Source organism: Petaurus breviceps, unplaced genomic scaffold (assembly GCF_028583685.1).
Source record: "Petaurus breviceps papuanus isolate PSGF00001 unplaced genomic scaffold, PetGlider_PUasm1.0 79, whole genome shotgun sequence".
Taxonomy (NCBI): Eukaryota; Metazoa; Chordata; class Mammalia; order Diprotodontia; family Petauridae; genus Petaurus; species Petaurus breviceps.
This window is the reverse complement of record NW_027186523.1, coordinates 3,762,150-3,788,177: the sequence shown is the minus strand read 5'-3', so window position 1 is coordinate 3,788,177 and position 26,028 is coordinate 3,762,150. Positions and strand designations below refer to the sequence as shown.

The following is a 26,028-nucleotide window of genomic DNA, read 5'->3' as shown; positions in this document are numbered from 1 at the left end:
TCTCATATACTCCCATTTCTTTCCTCTGACTTTGCTTTTACCTTGCTTTACCTCATTACCTCATGCTTATATTATTGCCATAGGTTTCTGGTTGTTTTCCTTGCCTTAAGTCTCACCAGTACAGTTCATCCTCTACTCAACCTTCCAAAAAACAACCCCTACTTAATAAATTCAAATGTCTCCCTTTTGCCTCCAGGATCCAAAATAAAATCAGCTGTTTTGTATTCAGTGTCTTTCACAACTTGGTGCTTTCCTACCTTTTCAGTCATTTTATACCTTACTCCCCTCCATGGGACACTGGCTTCCTCACAAAAGATATTCCACTTCACAACTCCATGCATTTTCTATGTGCCATGTGCTGTCATTGACTGTCCTCCATGACTAGAATTCTCTCCCACATTATCTTTACTCCTAACTTCCTTTACATCTCAGACAAAATCTTTCTTTCTGTAAGAATTCTTTTATGATCCTCCTTAATGCTAATGCCTTCCTCTGAATTTATATCCAATATATTTTGTATATATCTTGTTTGTTTCCACCATTAGTCTATGAACTTTTTAAGAGCAGATACTGTTTTTGCCCTTCTTTACATAGTAGGTACTTAATAGATTCTTATTGATTAAAGTGTAAATATTCCCTCTTTCCCTACTAGTATTTGGCATAGTATTAGAAATGCCATCTATAGCAATATACAAAGAGAAAGAATTTTAAAGGTAAGAATTGAAGAAGAGAAGGAAAAAATTATGCCTCTTTTCAGAAGATGGTTTACTTAGAAAAACCCAGAGAAGAAACTAGTTGAAATAATTGATAGTTTTAATAAAATGCCAGGAAGCAAAAATCTACAATAATCACTAACCTATTTGCATAATATTAACAAATACAAGAAAGAAATGATAGAAAGAGAAATTCTATTCCATATATTGCTAGGGTTCTTTTCAGTATAGCTCCCAAAAAGCTGCATCTAGTTTCAAATCTCTCTGGATCAAAACCTTTGCCTTTGTTCTCTCAAAGACCAAACTGGAATGCACATAAATATACTATATAGGGAAAAAAAAAACAGCTCTTTTTCCTATTTATATACAAAAACCTTTTTCATAGATTCCTAGGATTCCAGTGGCAAAGAGAATGTTTGTTACCTGGACACTTCATATATACCAATGACTGTTTGAAAGTTGGAACATTTCCTTGCCTCCTAATTTAGTGCATATAGGTTTCCCATAGAACTGCTAATATTGTCCTATGAGTTGCTTGCTCTGATGAGCTTCTACTCTCAATTAGTTGCCACTGTCATTTGCTGCTTCTCTATTGAATTACAGTTGGTAGGGAGTTTTTCTTCTTTAAAAGGAGTATTCATAGCTCTTTTGTGAGTCAGACCCACTACAATACCTAATCATCACGACAAGAGTCCTTTGCTACAAGTCTGTCTTGTAAATATATATAAAATAAATTGTAAAGCATCACTTAAATGTAAGCTATATTTATTCCAGAGAAAGAAAAAAGCCTTGTGATCTCATAAAACATTTCCCTTCTCTTTTTAAAATTATATCACCGAATGTCAAAAAGGCAGGCAATCAAAAGGGAACTTAGCTTGAGAGCATTCTCTCTGCCTAGCTTTTGTTTCCCAGACCCCAAGTTAAAAGTGTTGGCTCATAGTTGGGGAGGTATTTTGAGTAACTATGCCATAGCAAGCTGGTTAGTAGGTAGCTCTGAAGAAAAGTAATTTCAGAAGCTCATAAAGAGAAGCTATAGGGGCGGCCAGGTAGCACAGCGAGTAAGAGCACCGGCTCCAGTGTTGGGATGATCTGGAGATTGAATCCCGGGCTCAGACACTTAGCACCCACCCAGAAACACCTGGCTGTGTAATCTTGAGCAAGTTACTTAACCCTGATTGCTTAGGGGTGGCTAGGTGGCTCAGCCAGTAAGAGCACCGGCTCCAGTGTTGGGATGACCTGGAGATTGAATCCTGGTCTCAGACACTTAGCATCCACCCAGAAACACCTGGCTGTGTAACCTTGAGCAAGTTACTTAATACCAATTGCTTAGGGGCGGCCAGGTGGCTCAGCCAGTAAGAGCACTGGCTCCAGCGTCGGGATGACCTGGATCAAATCTGGGCTCAGATACTCAGCACCACACCCAGAAATAACTGGCCGTCTAATCTTGAGCAAGTTACTTAACCCCGATTGCTTTAAAAAAAAAAAAAGAGAAGCTATAAGCTAGTTGAAATGCCCAGTATCCACTAGTACATCAGTGCCCAGAAGAGATGATGAATTCAATGACTATTAAAGACACATTGCCCAGGGAAAACAACCACAACAACTCTATGAGTAGTGCTATTATATTACTGAGGACGTCACCAATCTGTAGCAATCATATATACGATTTGCCCTGGTAGCCCAAATTCCTTGTCCATGTGTCCTTTTGTGTGTGTGTTCTCTATACATTTGTCCTGGCCAAATATATTCCTGGCACGAACCACTGCATGTGTGTTTCTTGGTCACATGTGCTTCTTAAGCATATGTCCTCAGTATTTCTTGGTTTACTGTTTTCTCTTTGTAACCTCCCCTACTATGGTGTGTATAGTAAGGGAGCATATCCCATGTTCACAAGGCAGTCTTCTTGTTACTTCTTTTGTTATACTATTTGATTAAATGTCTTTTGCTGGAACTAATGTATCCTTTGGTTGACTGGTAGAGTAAACATGTTCATGAGGGTCACATTGTATCACAAAAGATGGTATCTATAAATAGATATGTGTACTCTCTCTCTTTATTGGAGTGTTAAGTAAATGGTTATTTGAAGATCTAATAGGTCATCACCGTGAGAGTCGCAGTTTGTGTAATGGAAACACACTGGTAGAGACTTGAGAGCCACAGTGTTAACTAGAGAGATTAGGAGAGAGTAAAATACAAGAATGTGAGAAAGCCAGTGCAGAGGAACAGACATGAGAGACTTAGTGTATGTGAGAATGGCAGAGCAGAGATATCAAGGATAAATGAAAGGTCTGAGTTTCATTTTGGCCAACAGTTTTAGCATATTCTCCCTTATCAGAATTATGACTGAATATCCAAATTTTAAGTTATATCACATTCTTGTCTTTATTAAACTCACTCACGGATGGACTTAGCATGACATAATGGGCAGAACTCTGGGCTTGGGGTCAGGATAACCTGAATCAAATCCTTCTTCAAACCCTTATTATTTGTGACATTGGACAAGGTTACTTAAACTCTCTGGGCCTCAGTTCCCTTATTTGTAATGTGAGTGGTTTGAACTAGAGGACCTCCAAGGACCCTTTAAATGGTCCTCTCTGTTCCTTGGGGTCTGGTTTTCTCTATCTTTCTACCACCTAGCATTGTGGTCTGTCATGTACCAGGCATTTAATGCATGTTCAATCTTATACTGTCTCTACAAATCTTCAGTATGAAAGCATCAATAGACATGAAGGAAAAACAGAGAACTCAGGTAAGTGGCAGAATAGCTACTTAGCTCCTTGAATTTGATGGGAATAGTAGTGACTTCTTTCTGTGCCAGTTTTTATTGGCAAGATTTTGCTTAACACTGTACTTAGACATAGTAGGTGGCTATTTGGGGAGCGGAGCCTGGAATGGTGTGCTTGTGGAGTCAGGAAGGTCTGAGTTTCAGATCCAGCCTCATCTCACCTAGGCAAGACACTTAACCCTGTTTGTCTCTCTTCCTCATCTGTGAAATAAGCTGGAAAAGGAAATGGCAAACCCATTCCAGTATCTTTGACAAGAAAACCCCAAATAAGGTCATGAAGAATAGACCATGATTGAAATGACTGAAAAACAACATGTTTAGATATAATTGTTCTCTCTTTAAGACAAAGGCAACTTTAAATACATAAGGAAACATGAAACCTAGAAAAGGCAGTCTTTTGATATCGGGGGCTCTTTTTAATAATCTTCACTGGTAATAGATTTTCAATTGTCTTTAAATTTCAGTTATTTGAAGGAATGAAGGCATACCGAGGAGTAGATAAAAAAATCCGTCTGTTTCGACCAGACCTCAACATGGACAGGATGCTTCGATCTGCGGCAAGGATAACTTTACCTGTACGTAAGTCAACCAGTTTATTTATGTTCCTTTTTATTTAGAGAGTTGCTAGTACACTATTTGAAATAAATTTCCATGAATTTGGATGAAATGAGTCATACTAGGGAAATAACAAAATGAATTGTGTTTTTGGTCTGGGTGTTATTTTTTGCCTGCTTTCTTCTCAAGAACTGACAGCTAAAAACCTTCAGGAGGTAAATTTATTCCATTTGGTAATTGCATTATAAGAGACAGTGTAGTTTAGTGGATATGTAAATTAGCCTTACAGGGAGGAAAACATGGGTTCAAGTTATGATTTTCTGTGACTCTAAGCAAGTCTAAGTTACTTAGTCTCTTAATGCCTTGGGCAACTTTCTTTATATTTTTGTAATAGTCAAAATTCCTATTTTTCTTAACTGTAAAACAATTGGTGAGAGTTTTTATGTTTCCTATAGGTTTTGAAAGATAGTTAAAAAAACAGCAGAAATAAAACAAAACTAATAAAGTCCTACACAGCCTAAAGTATTACATGGACATGCCAGAAGGATATGTCAGGTAGACATTGATTTTCATCTAGAATGATAATGAATAGAAGGGAATTAGGAGGAATAAAAGGATGCTCAATATATGTGTCCTCTGGGTTCCTTAAGATACCTTGGAATCTAGACAGCTTGCTAATAAGACCTGAAGTTTCAGAGAAGATAGTTACTTGCGCTGGGGTGGGTTTTTTCTTTTGGTAGTTCCCTACACCAGTGAAATCACAGATATCTTATCCTTTTTTCTCAGTGATTAGCATATGTGTGGATTCATGAGAGTGAGTGAGGAGAGTCAGACCGCAAGTCAAAAAGTGAATGTTCACTTCCCATCTCAACCACTTGATAGATATAGCTGATCTTGGATTAATATTTAGCCTTATATATACACATAATTTTAAAAATACATAAATAAAGGCATTTAAAAGTAAAAAAAATATGGGGAGGCTAGGTGGAGTCAGGAGGACCTGAGTTCAAATTTGGCCTCAGACACTTGACTTACTAGATGTGTGACTTTGGGCAAGTCACTTAACCCCAATTGCCCTCCAAAAAAGCAAAAAAAATTAAAATAAATAAAATAAAGATGACCTCTAAGCTTCCTTCAAACTCTAACATACTATATCCATACATAAGAAATTTAAATCTAAAAGTCCTTATAATATGTTTATAGTATTGAAAAGAAAAAAATGATGCTCAGGAAATGTAACTGCTTTTTCAGTATATTGATTGCTGTTCACATTAATAAACATGTTAAAAGTTTAAATTATTTTAAAACTTTTTTTCAAAGCCATGTAGACAGAAACATTTAAAAATGGAACCTGGACTATTCTTTACTGGCAAGCTGAATTCGTTAGAAAATATATTGAACATATCTAAGGTAGTAGTCTTCCTTAATGAATTTCCACTTCTCATTGAGAAATGAGAAGATCCCTTTCCTACCAGCTACCTATAATTTAAAATTCCTTAGATTTATCAATAAGTTCTATCCATAACCCTGATTTACTTAGCTCAGTATACTTCCTGAGAAACCCAAAGTGTAGATGGACCAAAGAAGAAAATTTCATTTAGCAGCTTCTAATCTTTGCCTTCAGGAGCTCTGGGCAGTATCCTGGAATTGGATAGTAAACTTATATGGGACTCTGGACACCATACACTACGTTATGCATATTCTTTTTATGCTTATTCTGTGTACATTGGTATATAACTTATTGCCTGTTAAAATGTAAGCTCCATGAGAGTAGAGATTACTTCACTTTCTGTTTCAAATTCCTTGCATTGTATCATAATGCCTGGCATATAGGAGAAGTCTAATAAAGAGTGTTTCTTGGTTAATTGGTTGGTATCTTTGTAAAAGTATGTTTTTATGTGTCAGGTAATTATTCTACTCATTTTTAGTTCAGTAGCCAGTTATTAAGTGCCCACTGTGACCCTGTGCTTTTAACCTCAGCACTCCAGGCTACTCTCTGAACTCTAAATAATGCAGAGTAGTTGCCAGTATGAATGGGTGAAGGGATTTTCAAGGCGGAGAATTACATTAGTAAAATCAGCAAAAAAAAAAAAAAGTGCCAGGCCCTTTGTACAGCAAAGACAAAAATGAAGTGGTTCCTGCCCTCCAGGTATTTACATTCTACTGGAAGGAAATATGTACACAGAGAAATAAGTCTACAGTAATAGGAAAAGGGGAAGGGAGGAGAATACATCTTAAAAGAAGAGACTGTAAAATAGTTTCAGATCCATGGAAAGGATATTTTTTGTTGGCTTATTTGGGAAAATAGTTTTAAGATTTGTGAAAAATATGTTATAGCAGCAAAAAATTATGATGATTTTTCTGGTAGAAGCCAGGATACAAGTGTTGTGCTGAGAACTTGAGGTGTGCCAGCAATGAGAGAGAACAGAGGGTTGACCCCTAAATTGCTAACGTTCTTGCTGGTTTGTGTGGGGGGAAACTTGCATCTTCCAACAGAACAGGGTAAGAGGAGGATTACAAATTACTGTAGAAAAGAAAATCTTCTTATTCTTAAGTCGTTGAATCAGAGTTGATATATTACAAAGCAAAATTTTTTAAATCAAGATATTAATAATCTTTTAGTATACCCTAAAGCCCCAAATTGAACTAGTATAACAATGTTAAAGCAAATGCATTTGTTCATTAACTTGTAACCAACAAAATACTTTTGTTTAAACTAAACACTTGAATTGATTAATTTCATTTTTCTGATGCGATGAATTTTCTAATTAGTAAATATTTTTTGCAGCTTTCAGGAAGGCACAAGGGCATACTCAGGTCAATAAATGACTATTCCTTAAATCGATTATCAATAGTCTCCTACTAAATGAATTCTATTTTTTATTTCACAGTTCTGAGTTGCAGCTAAAATTCAGGCTATAATTAGGACAGATTATAATGATATGTTCTTCTGATTTGGGACTTAAAGGGTTAGGACTCATGAAAGTGAAGGATATAAGTTTGCCGATTTTTTTTCCTGGGAGAAATTCTCTCAAGTCTTATGTCTTGTGGTAGTACTAGTCAAATCCTAACGTCTTATGATGGTACTAGTTTTGTTTCTCCTTATGTTACATTTTCCCTCTAAAATCTGCCTGTAGAGTCTGGCATTCCAAGCTGCAGGCAGAGAGCTATATATCAAGTCTCTGCCTCAGTTCCTTAATTCTTTAAGGTCACATGGTCATTATAACATACAAGCTTGGAGCATATATAATTACCCAACTGTGCAGGAATTCTGTTTGACTTCTCTTTAGCATGTACTTGTTCTTGCTTTGTCATTCATTTTCAATGTCTTAAATCTTTATTTTGTGGAATGTCCATGTTTCTTAGGCTTATTCACCTCGCAGAGATAATTACAGTCTCTTAAAGCATGATTTAAAAGCTTACAGCCCTTCCACAGAAGTGAAATCATGCTTCCACAAGGTAGCTGTCATCTGGGAACCTGGAGGGTAATAGCATATATCTGAGCTGACTTGGGGGTTCTATTCCAGGCCAGGGTGATTGCACTAAACATTACTATGGGCAGTTGGAAAGAGGCAGTTTTTCCTGGGTTTTAAGGCCCAAAGTACAGAGCATGAAAATATTGTTTATGGTTTAGGGCTTTTGCATTTCTGTCTTCTTTCATTAAGGAACTAGTGTGGGCTAAGGCAGGAGTTCTTAATGTAAAGCCAACCTTTTTTTTTTTAAGTATTTTGATAATCTCATATCAATATAATTGGTGTACTTTGTGATTTTATTTTATGCCTTTAAAAACATTATTCTGAGGAGGGATTCATAGGTTTCACCAGATACCCAAGAGGTTCATGACATGCAAAAAAGTGAATAACTCCTGGGAAGGTCATGGATTAGAAGTCTGAAGTCTCTGAGCATGATTCCCAGGCCTTTCACGTACCAGCCTCTTTGAGCCTCTGTTCCAGAGTTTATAAAATGGGGAAATAATAATAAATTTTTTATTACCTATTTTTCAGAGTTGTTTAAAAAAAAGGTTTTTTTAAAGTGCTATATATGTCTATGGTATTATTATTATTTTATATAATTTCTTGGAGTCAGGAATATGGATCCTACAGTTTAGATAATTTCTTCCCAAACCTAGTAGTACTAACCACTCCTCCCAGTTATTCCATGTTTATTTTTTATATATATTTTATTATGTGTATACAGACTGTTTCTCCTAGTTGAATGTAAGCTCCTTATTGGCAGGTACTGGTTTTGTTGTTGTTTTGTCTTTCATACTCACTATTTAGTTCAATGTCTAGTACATACAAAGGCTTAATAATGCCTTTCTGAATTGAAAGCCTGTGAGAAAATTCTGATCCTTTTTTTCCTGTCACCTTATTGTGTTTCCCATCCTTTTAGGAGTTTGACAAGAAAGAACTTTTAAAGTGCATACAAGAACTCGTGAGATTGGAACAGGAATGGGTCCCATACTCAACATCAGCCAGCCTCTATGTTCGCCCTACTCTTATTGGAACTGAGGTACGCTATGAGTGCTTGGGGCATATTTGTATGCATATGTAAATTTTATCCCCCCACCCCAATCAAACTTTTGTCTTTTGTTCCAGTTCATAATTTGAAATATATAACCACCTTAGTATCCCGTCAATAGATATTTGTTTTTATATTTATATAGCAATAGATATGAAATTATTTCTCCTATGTGAATGTACCTTTGTGGTCTCTGCTGTTCAGAGATTATCATTCTTTTTCGCAAGGGAACTGTGAGTTTAGACTGCAAGACCTACTGGTACCAACTTCTTTGTCTGGAATCCCTGTAGTAGAACACATCAACTAAAGGAACCTGAAAGAACTGGGGCCCTGCAGGTCAGGGAGTAAGTTCTATAGAGTTTGGAAATGTGTTGCTACTCGCTCTTTCCCCAGGGAAGTAGCTGGCCTCAGCAGCTGGGTAAAACCGAGAGTTGGTAAAGATGGCTTTAAAGGTTGCTTTCAGTTTTAGATCTGATTACTGCATCATTCACACTTGAGGCAGTTTAAAGACTTAGAACTTGACCAATTCTAGAAGTTTGTTGGAACTATTTACTAAATTTATAGAATAATGCAATAGCTATTTACACATCTTTGTGATAAAAGTAATACATCTCCCTTCCCTGTCCCACAGTGTAACAACCCTGCATTTGCTTGCTAGAAGCTCTGTCTTTCTTCTCATGCTGGGAGAAGTGGTGAGACGCTGAAAATTAGCCATGTGATTATGATTCATTTCATGCTCTTGTGTTTATAGTATAATTTAGGAATCTCAGAAAATCAGATTTTACTTGTTGATGGTTTTATCATTTTCACTCAATATTAAAACAAAAGATGGGAAGCTGTGGGAAAGGAAAAAGGTGTACGTGAGTATCAGTCCACAGTTGTTTGCCCCAAACTTTTCTGGTATCACTCTAGTTCTCTCCAGACTCCCATGTCAAATAAAATATGATTAAAGCTTGTCAGGGACATTGAAAATTAATGACCTACTGTTAGTGCAGAATTTTTATCTTACTTTTCAAAAGTCACACAAGTCAGGTAGGATTGAAGGAAATTTAATTGTGTAAGTGCCAGTAAGAAGGCAAGGGAGAAGAAAACTTTTTAATAAAAATGGAAAATGGACTCGTGGCAGTAGCACCCCATTGCTACTATTTGTGTTGAAGTACAAGATTGGACAGACCCTTACTGACTTGATTTAAACATGGTGACAACAAAGTTACTCGTTTTCTGGCTAACACATCTTCCTAATCTTCTATATGCTGCCCCAACGAAATCTGTCCTTTTTTGTCTGTCTCTCAAAGAAGAAACTCTTTGATTCTTCCCCTTTTCTTCAGTTAAGTGTCCCAGTGCTTAATAGGTGTGTGACCATGGCACATATTTGACATCTATCGGTCTTTTTATTTTCTTAATCTGTGAAGTGGTGATAACAATACTTGCATGATATAATTCACAAGACTATTGAAAGCAAAGTGTTTCATAAACATCTCTTTTTGTCTTTTAAAAAAGAAAGCTCTATAGAATTGTGTAACAAATGCATATATCCCAATGCTTCACTAAAATTGCTACTTTTCCTCATGAATCTGTCTTTTCCTTTTTGTCAGTCACAACCTTTTCGGTGTATTTTTGTCTCCATATTGAGTATATACTATTTAATTATCAGTGCTACTATAATTATAATGTAGCAGCAATCATAATCAAGTAGTCAATAAGCATTTATTAAGTACCTACTGTTTGTCAGGCATAATAATAATAGCTCACGTGTATATACTAATGTAAAATTTGCCAAGTGCTTTACACATATTATCTCACTTGATGTGCCTCTGTGAGTTAGGTGTTATTATTCACATTTTATAGGCCAAAACTCAGGTTCAGAGATGTTAAGTTTGCCCAGGATCACCTTGCTGGTAGCTGTGTGTGGTAAGATTTTATTAGGTTTTCTTTACTCCAAATCTGGTACTATATCCATTATGCCTTCTGTTTAAACATCTAACTTGCCTTTTTCTCTGAATCTTAGAGTTGGAAGGGACCCTGAATACCATGCAATACTATAATATATATACTATATACTATAAATATATAAATATAAGTACTATAGCATGCATTTTATCTACAGAGTCCCTGATAAGTTATAACCTAACCTCCACTAGACAGTCTCTAGAGATGACAAACTTACTACCTGATGAGACATCCAATCCTTTCCCACTTCTTGTCAACTTTGTTAGGAAATTCTCCCTCTATTAAGGTAAAATCTTTCTTTCAGAAACTTTCATTTGTTAGCCTTAGTAGAATTAGCCAGTGTTAAGCTGAACAAAACTTATATGAATGCTTTATTAAAACTTGAAACTGCTCTAAGACTTTTGAGACACATTACATAATCTTTTCATGTGACAACTTTTCAGATATCTGAAGTCCCCATCACCTATGAGTTCCCTTCAAGTTTAAAGACATTAAATAAACCTAGTTCTCTTAATTGTCATATGGCATGGTTCCAAGATTCTTCACTGTCGTGAGCCATTTTCCTCTGGATGTACTTCCATTTCTAAAATATTATTTGTTGAGTTTCAACACATACACACACAACCCACACACACACCCTTCCTCATTCTTTTTAATTTAAACTCCATTCTAGCCATGCCTGTACTTGAATTGCCTGTACTTGAGAATTTGATTTTTTTAAATCTAATTGCCAAACTTTACATTTAACTGTATTAGATATCTTTATTTTGGTTTTTACCCAATGTTTATCCCATTCAGGAAGAACATTAATATCCCCTGTAATTACTATATTACTTTCTTTTTTTCTTATCCTATCTTAATACTCAATTTCCTCAGCTTTTATGTCTCCCATGTAGTCTTCCAATCTTATTATTATCTTTTATTTAATTTAACATTTCTCCAATATTTATATTTTTGTGTTCCAGATCTGTTATTTTCTTTTCATACCATCTATTGATTTGGAGATTTTTTTTCTCAGTTGCATATCCTAAATTCTCTTTTGCTTTGTTTGATTTTTTGGTTTCTTCTTTGATATCTCTCCTAATCTCCAACCTTATTTCTTTTTTTGAACTATTCTGGGGCTTCTTGTAGTTGTCCCATGGTTATTCATGGGAGTTAGAGGAATTTTTCTGAGAAGTTTCTCCCAAGATTTTTTTCAAAACTACTTGTTTTCCTCAACAGTGCTTAGTCAGTGTATTGGTTCTTTTTCTCTTTTGTTATCTCATTTCTGTTATCATTCTCTAGTGAATTTTCTTTGAAAACTTTTTTTTAATTAAGCCTCCTTTTTGTAATCCCCTTTCTGTTTATAAGAGATAGGGTCAACAGAGAACTTCTTTTCTTCCTCTTCTTTCCTTCTCTTTTGCATTTGGCCTTCACTTTTGTAGAAAGCCTGTAACTTGTAGAAGAATTAATCCAGTTCTGATTTATTATCATGTAACTCAGCTATTTGTCACTGGGCAGTTGGGTCTTTTTGCTTGTAGGCTGTTAACTGAAGCTTAGTCATGTTAATTGCAGTGAGGGTGAGCAATCTCACTTCTGGGGTACAAGGCATGACTGGACCTAAATCTAGTATAGTATAAGTTGGGGTCCTCACCTCAGGAGTTCATGGTAAGAGCTTTCTTGGGGCTGTGTGAGTGACTTCCCTCTTGGTTCTGCCAGGTTTGCCTTATGCACTTATACAGTTCCATGTTATCTCAAGTGGAAAATACTAACTCCTTTGTTGGGCATTTGAAGCCCCCGCACAATCAAATGTCAGTCCACCTTTCTAGGCTTATTACCTATTGCTTCCCATTCATGCACTTTAAAGTCTTTATTTGGCACTCTGTATGTCCCAAAGTGAGAAGGAGAAAAAATTTCTCTTAAAATTCCTGATGTGTTTGGATCCTTAAAGCAATCTATAGAGGTAAAAAAAAAAATGGTGCTTTACCTAAATAGTTTTAAAAGAAATGAAAACAGACTGATGCTGACCCGTATCACTTTCCAACAGTTGTTACCATCCAAATTTAGGCTTATACTTACTTAATTTTGATAGAGATCTGACCATGTCATTATAGTTGTTTTATTTTTAGAGCTCAAGCAGAAAAGTATTTATTGTTGTAGTAAATCAGCAAATAGTCAGGGATATCAGTCTAATCTGGTTGAGAGGTAACCAAAGGATTATATATGGAGTCCAAACAAGGAAGCTTCTTGTAGATGGGAAACATGGTGCTCTTGGTCCTCAACACTCTCCATAATGATGGAAGATCACAGCACCCTGGTTTTTCATAAAAGCATTGCAGAAGTCACATTTATTGCCATAAACATTTCCATCAGAACCACAGTGGGAAATCATATTCCAAGGTATATATTTACTGTTCTTCTTTTGGGCATTGAATCCATTCTCCATCATGCAGCTTTCTGATACTCAATCCTTTTTCCAAGTTAAAGTCACAGAGTAAGCATTCATTGCCATAATTTTTTTTTGATTGGTAGCACAGATTGTATCTAAGTTCCTTGGGCATGCTATACTTCCTTTGCCCTTCCTTTGGAAGTGTCCACTGAAGTTAACCTCTGTTCCTTTTACTTGATTATCAGCAACACAGAGAACCCAGTTAGATGTGACCAGGTCCCCAAAGGCCAGAACTGCTGATTTCATTGCAGAGACAGAAGCTGGAGCAAGAGGTGATAGTGACAGTCTTTTGTCATTATAGTATTTTATATGCTGGAATTTATTTAATGTTGTATAACAAGGTAATAGAAACTCAGCAACTCTATAGAATTGAAATAGTTGTTCAGCCTAGAAAAGAACCATAACAATGAAAAGATACTTGCAGTTTGTAGGAACCAGAAGAAGAAAAAGCTTACTTCATCACGTGGGTCCTCCTCTAATTTTTGTCCCATTTAATTCAGGGCTTGGTTGTTCTTAATTCTGCGTAAATATGGACAGTTTCAGGAGAACTCCAGAGTGCTTAATTCGTTTTGTAAATAAGACTGCAGAGTTAAATAACTTGATGCTATCAACACCAGTACTACTTTGAAGAACAGAGAAACATTTGTGACTTGCATAACCTGATTTTTCTCTCTCTGCTTATAAAAAGTCATTTAATAATTTATTTGCTTCCAGAATTACTATAAAAAAAACTATATTACTGGACTTGAAGTCAGGAGATCTGCATACAAATCCTGTTTTAGATACTTGCTAAATGACTATGGCTAAAGTACTTTACCTCTCAGGGCCTCAGTTCCTCTATTCACTTCTAGGTAGTACAGTAGATCAAATGCTGGTCCTTGAATCAGGAAGGCAGGAGTTCAAATCCAGATTCAGACACTTACTAGCTGTGTGACCCTGGGCAAGTCACTTTACCTCTGTCTGCTTCAGTTTTCTCTACTGTGAAATGGAGTTATAACAGCACCTGCCTTGAAGGGTTTTTGTGAGGGTCAAATGAAGTAGTGATTGAAATGCACTTAGCACAATGCCTGGTACATAGTAAGCACCATGTAAGTGTTATTATTTATGAAATAAGGATAATAATACTCGTATTCCCTGCTTCACTTATAAGCCTTACAATACTATATTATTATTATTAAGAGTATTATTGTTGTCGCTGCTCCTTCTGCTGTTGCTTGGTTGTCAGTGTGTAGACTTCTTCCCACAGATACTCCTTTCCATGCTCTCCCTACTACCATCTAGTGGACATCATTTTTGTTTAGATCATGGATTTAAGGTATGCAAGCATCTAGTAAACTAAATAAGAAAATTTAATGTACATATAGAAGAGAATAATTACCAGGAATGAAGTTTACTTTAGAAAATGTTCCTGAGTGCTAATAATTGCTATTTATTTTTTCAGATATTCTATTACATATTATCATTACATGTCATTATCTATTACATAGATATTATGTTACATACAACAATGTAGAGAAAAGCAGCCACATCTGTTTATATCTAATGTCAACAGAACACTTCAACAAAATTTGATATCATTTTCACGTAATCAGGCATTAAATCAGTTATTCGTATCACAGTTTGTAAATTGAGTGTTACAAATTCTCTGTGAGGTTAGGATTCAATCAAAGGGCCATACTTGAGAACCTAGAGGGCCACATGTGGCCTGGAGACTGCAGGGTCCCCACCCCCAGTAAGGACTCTTCTAGTTAAAATTGCCCCCCATACAGAACAAGATAAGGTCCAAAGAAAATAGTAATGGCCAGCATTTATAAAGCTCTTTAAACTTTGCAAAGCATTTGACAAATATTATCTCCTTTTATCCTCACAACAATCCTGAGAACTCAATGCTGTTAGAAGCCTCATTTTACAGATTAGGAAACTGAGGCAGACAATGGTTGGGTGACTTGTCCAGGGTCACACAAATAGTAAATGTCTGAGGTCAGATTTGAAATCGGATCTTCCTGACTCCAGGTACAGTGCTGTATCTACTGTGCCATCTAGCTACACAACCAGAGAGGTTAAGTCACTTGCTCATGGTCATGCAGAAATTAAGTGGTGAAGCTCGGATTTGAACCCAGATGCAAATAATCCACAGGGAATTTAGGAAATAAATATAAAGTCCTTCTTTAATTCCTCATAGCCCAGAATCTCTAAGTTCTCTCTCTATCTTAATTGAGCATGAAAATTCCCCTTTGAGTAAAATAAAAACTGATTCTAGTTTAACTGACAGCTTAATGAAAGCCCATTGAGTTTATGCTTAATGTAACTTGCGATTTTTGTTAAAATTGGGAATAAAATTGAAGACAAATAACTTCTTGGAGTTGGCCATCTATTTTCACTGTGGCCAGATGTGCCCCATTTACAAAATGTCTTAAAGTTGTTTCATTATTTTATGACATTAGATTAGGACCATACTGAAGTTACTTTTCCATTTCTTCTAAATTATCATTTGTCCTTTAGAATGATGATGTCTAGGTTCATCTAAAATATTTACATGCAAACAACTTTATACAACCAACTCTTTATTTTCGATGATAATGGGGACCAAAAAGAAAACATGGGCAATTGAAATGCACAGAAAGTCCGCAATCTTTTTTTTTTTTTTTTGGGGGGGGGGGGACGGGTCACTTTTACTTAGCATTTCAATTAGAAGCAAAATAGACTTTTTTGTTTGGTCTCATCTGTTTTTACTTTACCTGCCTGCTTTTTAGTATAGCTCTTTATGGCATGAAACAGGTCTAGTATAGACCAGGCATAGAAGTCAATCAAGGTTAAATGGAATAAGAGTTTGTTTCACCACTCTACCATGTGGAGTGGGGTGGTTCTCAACTGTGTGCGCATACGTGTGTGTGTGTGTGTGTTTGTATTTTTCATCCATTTGTTTTTTCATCCAAGTTCACAGATCCCAATATTTGTCCACAGGTTCATAAAGCCAAGTTAATGAACCTCTACTCTTCAGGATTCTTTCCCACTTTCCAAGTTCTTCTGTTGTATAGTGCCTAAGGATCTTTTTTTTTAAAACATAATCTTTATAGAGTAATTTTAAATCCTTCCCCTCCAGTGTGTACCACCCCAATTTCCCTTTTAATTTTGCCTACTTTCCTTCTCCAGGAAGCAGCCTATCCCTAATTACTATTTTTAAAAACTATTTATTTTAGAGATTTTTGCATGTTTTGTGTTATTTTACAGTTGCTTCACAGTAATGATGGAAAATGTCCTTTAATATCTTTTTATGTGGAATAATATACTGATTAATAATGTCACTTGCTTTGAAGACACTTTTGTCTATTTTGTCTAGTACTTAAATTCTAGTGGAATGTACTGACTCTGTGATGTCTGGGAGTCTATGCTAGATGCATGGTAGTGTGGTAAGCATTTATTGCCTCAGTCCCTCAGATCTGCTAGACATCTGCTAGAACCTGTAGCAGCCCTAAGTAGAAGTAAACGGTATATTCAGCTCTTAGTAATTAAAATTTGTCTATATTTTCCCACCTCCAAACTTTAACAGATAGGCTATAAAAAATGCATTTATATGTACTTTTTGAAGATTTCCTTTTACTCACTACCTACTTCTGAATCTTACAAACAGAAAACTTTTATGTCAGTTTAAAATCTTTCTGTCAAATCTTTCTTTGTTCATAAGATTGGCTGTTCTGTGTATAGTCTAATATTCCATAATGATGATAATAATTCTTTTGATGGATGGCCGTTTTCAAAGTACAATCGAAAGTTTTGGTTCTTAATCTTTAAGTGAAGTCCAGCTAAATCCCTGCTTTTTGTATTTTTGCTTTATTGAAGGCTTCCCTTGGAGTAAAGAAGCCAACAAAAGCCCTCCTTTTTGTAATTCTGTGTCCTGTGGGACCTTACTTTTCAAGTGGAACCTTGAAACCAGTATCTCTGTGGGCGAATCCGAAGTACGTGAGATCCTGGAAGGGTGGAACGGGGGACTACAAGATAGGAGGGTAAGAGGAAATTCACATTACCGTATGATATGAAAAAATCCTTCCTGGTTATTTATTTACTGTTATTTGACTCCACTAAGCATGCTCATCCACTTTCTGTAGTTTTCGGCGTTTTAAATTGACTAAGTGATAAATTATGCAAGTTGTTGGTATGGGAGGACAATTGTAAATGAAATGCACCAGAACTTTTTTGAATCACTAAAATTAGAGATTGAATTAGCTGCTGCCATATGTCTGTTCTATTTTGCCATAGCAATTAGATGGGTTGAGAGAAGAGACCATCTGGTGTTTGGGGCTGAAGCTCCAAGCTGGCCCTAGTATTTTAGGAGTCATGTCTGGGGAAGGTGCCTGCTGCATTGACATGCTGTCTTCATTGTCACTGAATATAATCATACCTACTGCCAACTGGCTGAAGGATAGCCCTTCTTTGGCTCAGCCAGACTTCACTGAGAATTCAATTCAGCAAGCATTAATTACCTACTGTGTGCCAGACAGGAAAGGCAGCATGCCATAGTAGATAGAGGGCTGGCCTCAGTTAGGGAGACCTGGGTTCAAGTGCTACCACAGACACATACGAGCTATGTGATGCTGAACAAGTTTCTTAATCTCTCAAGGTTCCTGGCCACTCTCCAATACTATGTTGCAGAGCAGTTCTGCATTGTTAGATGGAAATTTCTCACCAGATACAAATTAAATCCTAGTTCTGATTAAAACAAATTACTAGAATTTGTCCTGGGATGCTGGAGATAAAAGGACAAAAAAACAAGTCTCTTCCAAGGGTCTTATATTCCACTGAAGGATATAACATGTGTACAGATAAGTAAATACAAAATAATTTGAAGAGGAAGAGAGAACCATGTAGCTGGCTATCGGAAGATTTGAGAAACGTTAAACAGTTTCAGTGGTGTACTTGGCTTTGAGTTGGAAAATCTATTATTTGGGATCTAGGGTCTTGCCTGAGGCACATGGGAGTTAAATGACTCACCCAGAGTCTCAACTGCTAATAAACAGTAGAGGAGGGATTTGAATCCAGGACTTTCTGACTCCAAGCTCAGCACTCTTTCCGCTGTGCTCCAGCTGCCTCATAGGGGACTTAGCCTAGATGGGATTTATTGATGTTAACATGAAGGATCCAGTGAAGGCATAAACCAGCTTGTGCATAGCCCCCTGGAATCTGGGTAGTCCTAGGACATGCCATAGAGTTTGTAAAATACTAATAATGGTAGCCAGATATTCAGATAGTACTTTAAGGTTTGCAAAGAACTTTATATATATTATAATTTGAGAAGTTGTCAACTACTGAGGGCCTCTTGATCTGGGGTATACACTGTTTTATACTCAGGAGGACAAAGGGAGTGGGAATCCCTTACCAATATACCAATTTAGGGGGTGGCTAGGTGACACAGTGAATAGAGCACTGTCCATGGAGTCAGAAGGACCTGAGTTCAAATCCGGGCTCAGACACCTAACACTAGCTGTGTGATCTTGGGCAAGTCACTTAACCCCAACTGCCCTGCCTTCCCCCCTCCAAAAAGCAAAAAAAAAAAAAAAGTATCAATTTAGGTTACATAGACTCCAGGTACTTTTGAGTGTCTATCAGAAGTGCTTATAAATTACATAAGAATGCACAAAAAGGTTGGTAAAATTCCCTTAGATTTCTTTGATTGAATTCAGAAATTCTTTAGTCCTTTTAGATGTTTTTGTGTCCATGTCTTTTCCACTCTTCATTTTCAAGAGAAAGGGTCTAGTCTTACCAGACTATTTTTATTGTTAATCCTGTAAATATAAACGCATATCACACAACCAGACCTGGTAAGGAAATAGAATGACATAGTTTCTTAATGAAGCTGTCAGATTCCTGGCATCCTAGAACAATGGAGAGACAAGTGGGCATTTCTGGATGAGAGAATGAGATGTTCAAAAGTTCTATTACCTGTGACAAAGAATGGTTTTGGAAACCTAGCAGCCCTGATGTCATTTCATCCACATCATCCACATCTCTCTGCTGTTGTTTCCTCTCACTGTTAAACAGAAGGAAAGTCTAGATGGTGGTTACAAGACTAATTTTGGAGAGTCTTTTTCCCTCACTAGTGTATATACATCTCCATTCAGCCAAATTGAAAGAAGTATTAGTGGACTGCCCTGATTGATGCCTTTTCTGTAGGATGGAGAGCCAGAGTGCTTAAAGCAATAGTGAGTGGAAGCAACTGCTCTAAGTCTCTAGTGAACTCTTTAAAATAACTTTACTGTGGCACACATTACAGACAGTACATTCACAATTTTGTTGGATTAATAATGCCAATTTAAAGGAGACATCAACTTTCCTTTTTCCTCTATTTATTCATTCTTTCCTAACCCAAGGATAAACACATAGTAACTATTTCCACATTTACCTTATCCCTCCCTTTAATGTTAACTCTGCAGATTGTCTGGAAAGTATAATAAAATTTTATCTGAGGGTGGTCAGATTATCTAATAGTTAAAACAACAATGGAATACAATACCCCAGGGCAATTAGAAAGGGACTCTAATGAGGTTTGGAAAAGTTCCATGATCAGTATGAAAAGCCAGAATTGTCTTCTTTGTCATTTAAGTTGGGGAGGAAAAAGCAGAACCCACAGCCTCCTCAAGTATGTTACCAGGAATGCAAAAATTAAAAGAAAAAAGAAATTGGGTTAATTAGATTTCTTTTAATGGCAGTTGTATTCATGAGAACTTTTACCTGTATTGTCTTATATCCACATTAAGTTCCTTTCCATCATTAGCAAATGGAACAAGACAAATGTCTCTAGTTGAAGCTAGGCAAAAATCTAAAAGGAAAAGAAAAAAATCAGACTGTGTGAGTACCTTTCTGGGAGGTGATTCCTCCACATCAGAGGCCATTTATAACTCATGTATTATACTTTAATTAAACCTAAAAATGAAAGCCAAAACAATATGTAGATAAATTTGGGAGTGATTATTCATTTAATGGAAAGATTCTTAATAGTACTCATAAATTTCCATTAAATAATAATTTTCCAAAAAAAAATCTAAAATTCGAATTGATTTATATATTCTAAATAAAGTGCTTTATTGACAATATCAAAAAGATCTATGTTTATTTGTAAAAAAGAGTTTGTTTTTCTTTTTCTTTTTATCAAAGAAAAGTAAAGCAGGGGGGACAGAGATCAGACTTTTGTTCATTAAAAATTAATCTGAATTAAGAAACTGGGGAGCAGATCTGCTACTTGAGTAGAAATGTCCCCCTGTCCCTCTTAAACTGACTTCTACAGATATCTGGCCTTATTTAGTAAGCCATTGTACCTTACTGCCAATTTCATCTTGATAAAAAAAAAAGTGGCACTGTTGCTGCCCTCTGAAAGCATTTTAATCTTGTGTAAAGCCCTAAAGTCTTTATGTGCTAATGTTTTTTGATTTGGAGACCATAGAGTCAAGTCCTCTGTGTTACAGGGTCTAGCAGAGCCTGTCAAAGTAGACAGACATCAAGTACAGGACCAGGGATGCTTGGATATATGCTGTCTGAGGACCAGCCTACCTTAGTTCATCAGGTGGACTTCAGGGTGATGAATTGTTCTGCTAGTAAAAGTCAAGAAGGCTTTCCTTGACTAAGGCCTGGAGGGCTTGGAAGTATGATATATGCTTTGCGGGGAGGAAGTGCTCATACCCAAATCACATCTTGCAATATTGAAGTTTTGTGCAATCTGAAATATTGAATCAGATAGATTACCAATCTGAGTGTTTATGGCCTCAGGGAAACTTCATGGCAAACCTAGTCAGTGCCCTACAATATCCAGGGAGTCTCTGCCAAGGTTTAGGGCCAGGTACTTAATAGCGTAGCCCTGTTGCTGACAAGAAGAAAGCCATTTTTTTTCCTCTTTGAATCTCTGGCTTCTGAAGTTTAAAACTTGTACTGCCTACCTCACAGAGTGATGGTGATGAAATCTTTTGAAAAGCAGAAAGAATGCAAATGTGAGCCATTCTTTTTTTTTTTATTTAAAATTTTATTTATTTATTTATGTTAAATTTTGAGTTCTATGTTTTCTTTCCCTTCTTCCCACTTCCATGGTAGAGGCCAACATTTGATATAAATATACTTGGAACCACACAATACACACTTCCATGTATCAATTCTTTCTCTACAGGTAAATAGCATTTTTCTTCATGTATCTTTTGTATTTGATTTCAATGTTCATACTACTCCAAATAACTTAGTCATTCACAGCCACTGTTCAAACAGTATTGCTGTTAGGCTATATAATGTTCCCTTGGTTCTGTTCATTCCACTCAGTATTATTTCATGCAAGTCTTTCAATGTCTTTCTGATACCAATCTTATAGTATTCTATCACAATCATATATCACAACTTATTTAGTTATTCCCCAATTGATGGGCATCTCCTCACTTTCTAATTCTTTGCCACCACAAAGAGAGCTGCTATAAATATTTTAGAACATATAGCTTCTTTTCCTTTTTCCATAACCTTGGAATATATAGCTAACAGTAATATTGCTGGGTCAAAGGATATACACAATTTTATAACTCTTTGGACATAATTCTAAATTGCTCTCCAAAATGGTTGTATCAGTTCACAATTTCACCAATAGTGTATTAGTGTCCCAGTTTTCCCATATCTGCTCCATTTATTATTTTCCCCTTCTATCATTTTAGTCAATCTGATAGGTGTGAGATCTTATCTCAGAGGTTGAATTTACATTTCTCTCATCAGTAATGATTGAGAGTATTTTTTCACATGTCCATATATCGCTTTGATTTTTTTTCTTCCAAAAACTGCCTGCTCAGATCCTTTGAAAAATGTGAGCCATTCTTACAAAGAGGATTGTGTTATTGGAATGGATTTTCAGATGCTCACTGCTGCTTTTAAGATTATAGTAGAGGATATATTTTGAGCTAGAGAAGGGATCAGTTTTATTTTTTCTTGCTTTTACTCAGTTTTTTTGGTGGTAGGCTACCTAGTTCCTTCACTTCTCCAGTTCTGCATGGAATTCAGTTGTAATTGCTCTATTCAGGCAGCTTGTCAATTAGCTTTTTGAACTGTTAGATCTCCTTTCTCCCCCAAAGTGACATGTTATTCTCACGAACATAGGAAATGCATGAAAGGGATCAAAAACGTGTTAATGACCCCATGAACAACAAAGAGCATAGTTAACACCCAAGAGGGAACTGGAGCACAATAAAGAGGTGAGCTAAGGTAATTAGCCCACCACGAAATAAATCTATGGGGTCCAGTAATAAATACAATAAAATACCTTTCCATATATATTGAAGAAAGTAAAGATTCTGAGTTTCTTTCGTTGCAGAGGGGGTTTCCTGACATCAAGAGAGCTTTGTCTTTTATATACCCTGTAGAATGCCTCACAACACTCTATAAATGTTAAATAATCTTTTCCTGTGAAGCAGGGATTATGCTGTAAAACATCTTTACAGTGATTTTCAATGTATCAAAGGTTGCATGAGAAATTCTTTCTTTTTTAAACAAGTTAAAATGATACTCACTTTTGTCTATCCATAAAGTCTGATTTCAGGGTTTTTATTTAAAGAAATGCAAACTTCAAAGGAAACAGTCCAATATTGTATTATCTACTAGTGGTATTTATTTAACTTAATTACTGAAAAAGCATAAAGAGAAACAATAAGGTACTTTTTAATATTATACATACACTTTAAAGAAAATCTCATGTAGCTACTCAGTATCTTTCAAACTGAATAAAAGGTGGGTATGTTGTTGAGCTCTTTAGGACCTCTTTTTCTTTTTTTTTTCATATTTATTCCTCTCTCTGCATATATTAAGGAAAGATGCAACATTCCTTAATCATAATATAACTTAAGGTAGACTTGATACTCAGAGTAATGACTTTTGTACATCTTGTGCTGAACCATGTCAATGCAGAGCCTTTGAACTTTAAAAAATATATGCTCCAAGGCTCCCCTCCCACGGAGCCGGCATTTATTTCACATTCATTCTGCTTCTGTCACTTACTGGCTGTTTGATTATGGGTAAGTCACTTAGGTTCTCTTAGTTTCAGTTTCTTCATCTGTAAAAATAGGGATATAATAGCACTTATCTCATCCTGTTGTTTCAGGACTCAGATGAAATAATGAAATGTCAAATACTTTGCAAACATTAAGGCTCCATATAAGTGTCAATGGTGATGAGGATGATGCTTTCCTTATGTGTCAGAATTCCTAAACTCTGGCCTGCCCCTGGTTCTAGTTTATTGTAAAATGAATGCCTTGTCAGATAGCCAGCTATTTTAAAGAGTTTGCTAGTATAGGCATCTCATGAAGTTTTGAGAAATTTTATTATCATTTATTTTCATCTCCTTGGCAGTGGGGAAGACAAGGGAGGAAGATTGGAGAAGACCCTCATAGTATTCAGCAGAATATCTGGGTAAAGGTGTTTTAATATGATAACTGAAAAGATAATATGAAAAACATATGGGAAAATTTAAGCTTCAGGAATACAATGAATATGTTTACCATAAATAACAGAAATTATGGATTTTTTAGAGGGTGGATATGTGGAAAGAAAATCATTACCACTAATTGATGTTTTGCTTCTTCAATTAGCAATTATGGTGCCTCCATTTTTGCTCAAAATGAAGCATTGCATCATGGATGTCAGCAAGTTCTTTGGCTCTGTGGAGAAGATCATCAGATAACTGAAGTGGGAACAATGAATCTTTTCCTATACTGGATAAATGAAGATGGAGGTAATAGCATTAAATTCAGCTCTTTTTTCTGTTCTTAGAACATGACTGTGTGAAACTCTCAAGAGTTCAGTAAAGGGCTTAGTTACTGATTAATACTGACAGGTATTATTGTGAATCACTTCTAGAGAAGTTTACTTACACCTGTCAGTATTCACAATAACACCATTTTATGGTTACCATGAAAATTTCCACTTAGCCCCTTCATTCTTCCATGCCATCATTTAGTTGACCAAAAGAAAACTAACTTGATTAATTTTCTAGGAAAGAAAAGATTTTGTTCTTTTAATTTGGTGCCTAAATCAGGACCAGTCAGTACATTACTTGGAATGAACCCAGCCTACTTGAGTTCATGTGAATTTTAAAAATGAGGGGCAGTTTCTCCTACCCATTTAAATTCCTTCATTTGGTAGCAAATATCTCTGCAAATGAGTGATTGTGTGTTAAACCAAGAACTAGGGAAGTTCCACACAGAACCTTGGCAGCTCTATAAGTAGGTGCAAATACTATTCTTCCTGGGGAGTTTTATATCTTTTTCTCATGTTATAGGAAATTTATTGCTTTCCACAAAGCTGTATGGTTATTATTTTGGATCCCAAAGCTAAATGTTCTGAAAATCCTCCATCCCTGCCAAAATAGATAATTTGATTTTTTATCATATTATATATATTATATTTTATATTATATGTATTTATAACATATATTATATATGTGTATATATATATGTCTATACACACACACACACACACACACACATATATATATATATATATATATATGTTTATAATCAAAGGATAATATTTAGCTCCCAGCAATCTCCTTGAGGAAGGGACTGTTTTTGTTTTTGTTGTTTTGTATTTGTAGTCGTAGTGCCATGCACACAGAAGCCATTTAATAAATGTTCATTGATTGATTAATGTTCCTATAGTACTCTACCCTGGTCAGATTGCATCTGGAATATTGTGTACAGTTCTGGGTGATATATTGATAAGCTGAAGACTATCCAGAGGAGGGGGATGGTGAAGTGCTTTGAGTCCATGCCAAAAAATGATGGAATTGGGAGGGTTTGGCCTGGAGGAGAGAAGAGAAGACTCAGCATGAACATGATGGCTTCAAGTATTTGAAGGGCTGCCAAGTAGAAGAGGCATAAGGCTTGTTCTACTTGACCCTAGAGGGCAAAATGGATGGGAGTTAGAAAGAGAAAAAAATTGTGTTTGTAACACAAGTAACAATGAAGGTAACAATGAAGGTATCTTATAACAGAGCCTTCATCAACACCTTTAGGATATGTTATAGAGGGAATTTTGGCAACAATCAAGTACAGATTGGATTAGGTAGCTGTTGGGACCCCTTCCAGCTCTGAGATTGTGTGATTAGGATGAGAACCTATTGGATAAAGAGGAGTTTGGGGTTAGGATCACAGGTCATTTAAGTATTAGAAGGATGTTTTCAGTAGGAAGCATGTAAAATAAAGACCCTGGTTCTTGAAAATCAATGAGCAAACCAGCATCACTGGGCAGCCTAAAAGAAATTGTTGAATGTACCACAGAAACTGACTCTTCTTCCAGATGCCCTTTCTTTCTCTTTTGTTTGTTTGAAGATGCACACAGGGCTATGGAATCCTTCAGCAAACATTTGTTGTTAGCTGGAGACAGATTAGTCAGTTGTGAAAAAAAATTACGAGGGAGTGAATTTTCACTTCCTGTGGGAGGGGGAAAATGCAATATTTGGAAGGGTGGGTATGGTTGATGCAAACTTTATGAATCCTTTAAAATTCTGGTGAATTTGATTTTGAACTAACAGTAAATTTCTGTTTCTTTGAATGTGACCCACTGTACTTGAAGGCTGTACTAGAGTAGCCTAAGTTCTTAAGATAGTCCAGATGGAAAACCTTCAAGTATGGGTCCAGTTATGGAAAATCATGCAAAAACCAGTCCAGCCATACTCAGAGAGGCTTATCACCAGATATCTGGTTTTTAAGGTGATGAATATTTTTGGTCACAGCAATTCACAAATCAGTATAGTAGTAAATGGAGGCCCCTGAAGGAAGTATATTGATTTTTTTTTCCTTATGAATTCAATAATCATTAATAAGCACAAATTTCAGTATGCTAAGAACACCAAAAAGAATGATTGCTTATGGAACCATTAACCTATTTTATTCTTTAAGTATGTAATAAACTTAACACAATAGTGACAAAACTATACTGTTTATGTCCTCTTGTGATTCTTCTTTTATTTTTCCTGAGTGTCTTCTTAATGCTTATTTTTTTATTGCTGCTTCATTCTGCTTCCCTTCCTTCCTTCCTTCCTTCCTTCCTTCCTTCCTTCCTTCCTTCCT

General features: G+C 36.1%; 1 protein-coding gene across 5 annotated transcripts in view; it reads left to right on the top strand.

Moving 5' to 3' along the window:
* LOC138175790 (branched-chain-amino-acid aminotransferase, cytosolic-like) overlaps positions 1–26,028 on the top strand; it is a 261,129-nt gene that overhangs the window by 196,132 nt on the left and 38,969 nt on the right. For 4 of the 5 annotated variants that reach the window (XM_069106269.1, XM_069106271.1, XM_069106268.1 and 1 more), the window contains 5 exons: positions 3,963–4,073; positions 8,446–8,565; positions 16,793–16,956; positions 23,309–23,368; positions 23,548–23,690. In XM_069106269.1, the coding sequence (XP_068962370.1) occupies positions 3,963–4,073; positions 8,446–8,565; positions 16,793–16,956; positions 23,309–23,368; positions 23,548–23,690 (598 nt within the window). The remainder of the gene's footprint in view (positions 1–3,962; positions 4,074–8,445; positions 8,566–16,792; positions 16,957–23,308; positions 23,369–23,547; positions 23,691–26,028) is intronic. The other variant, XM_069106270.1, reaches the window with a different exon arrangement.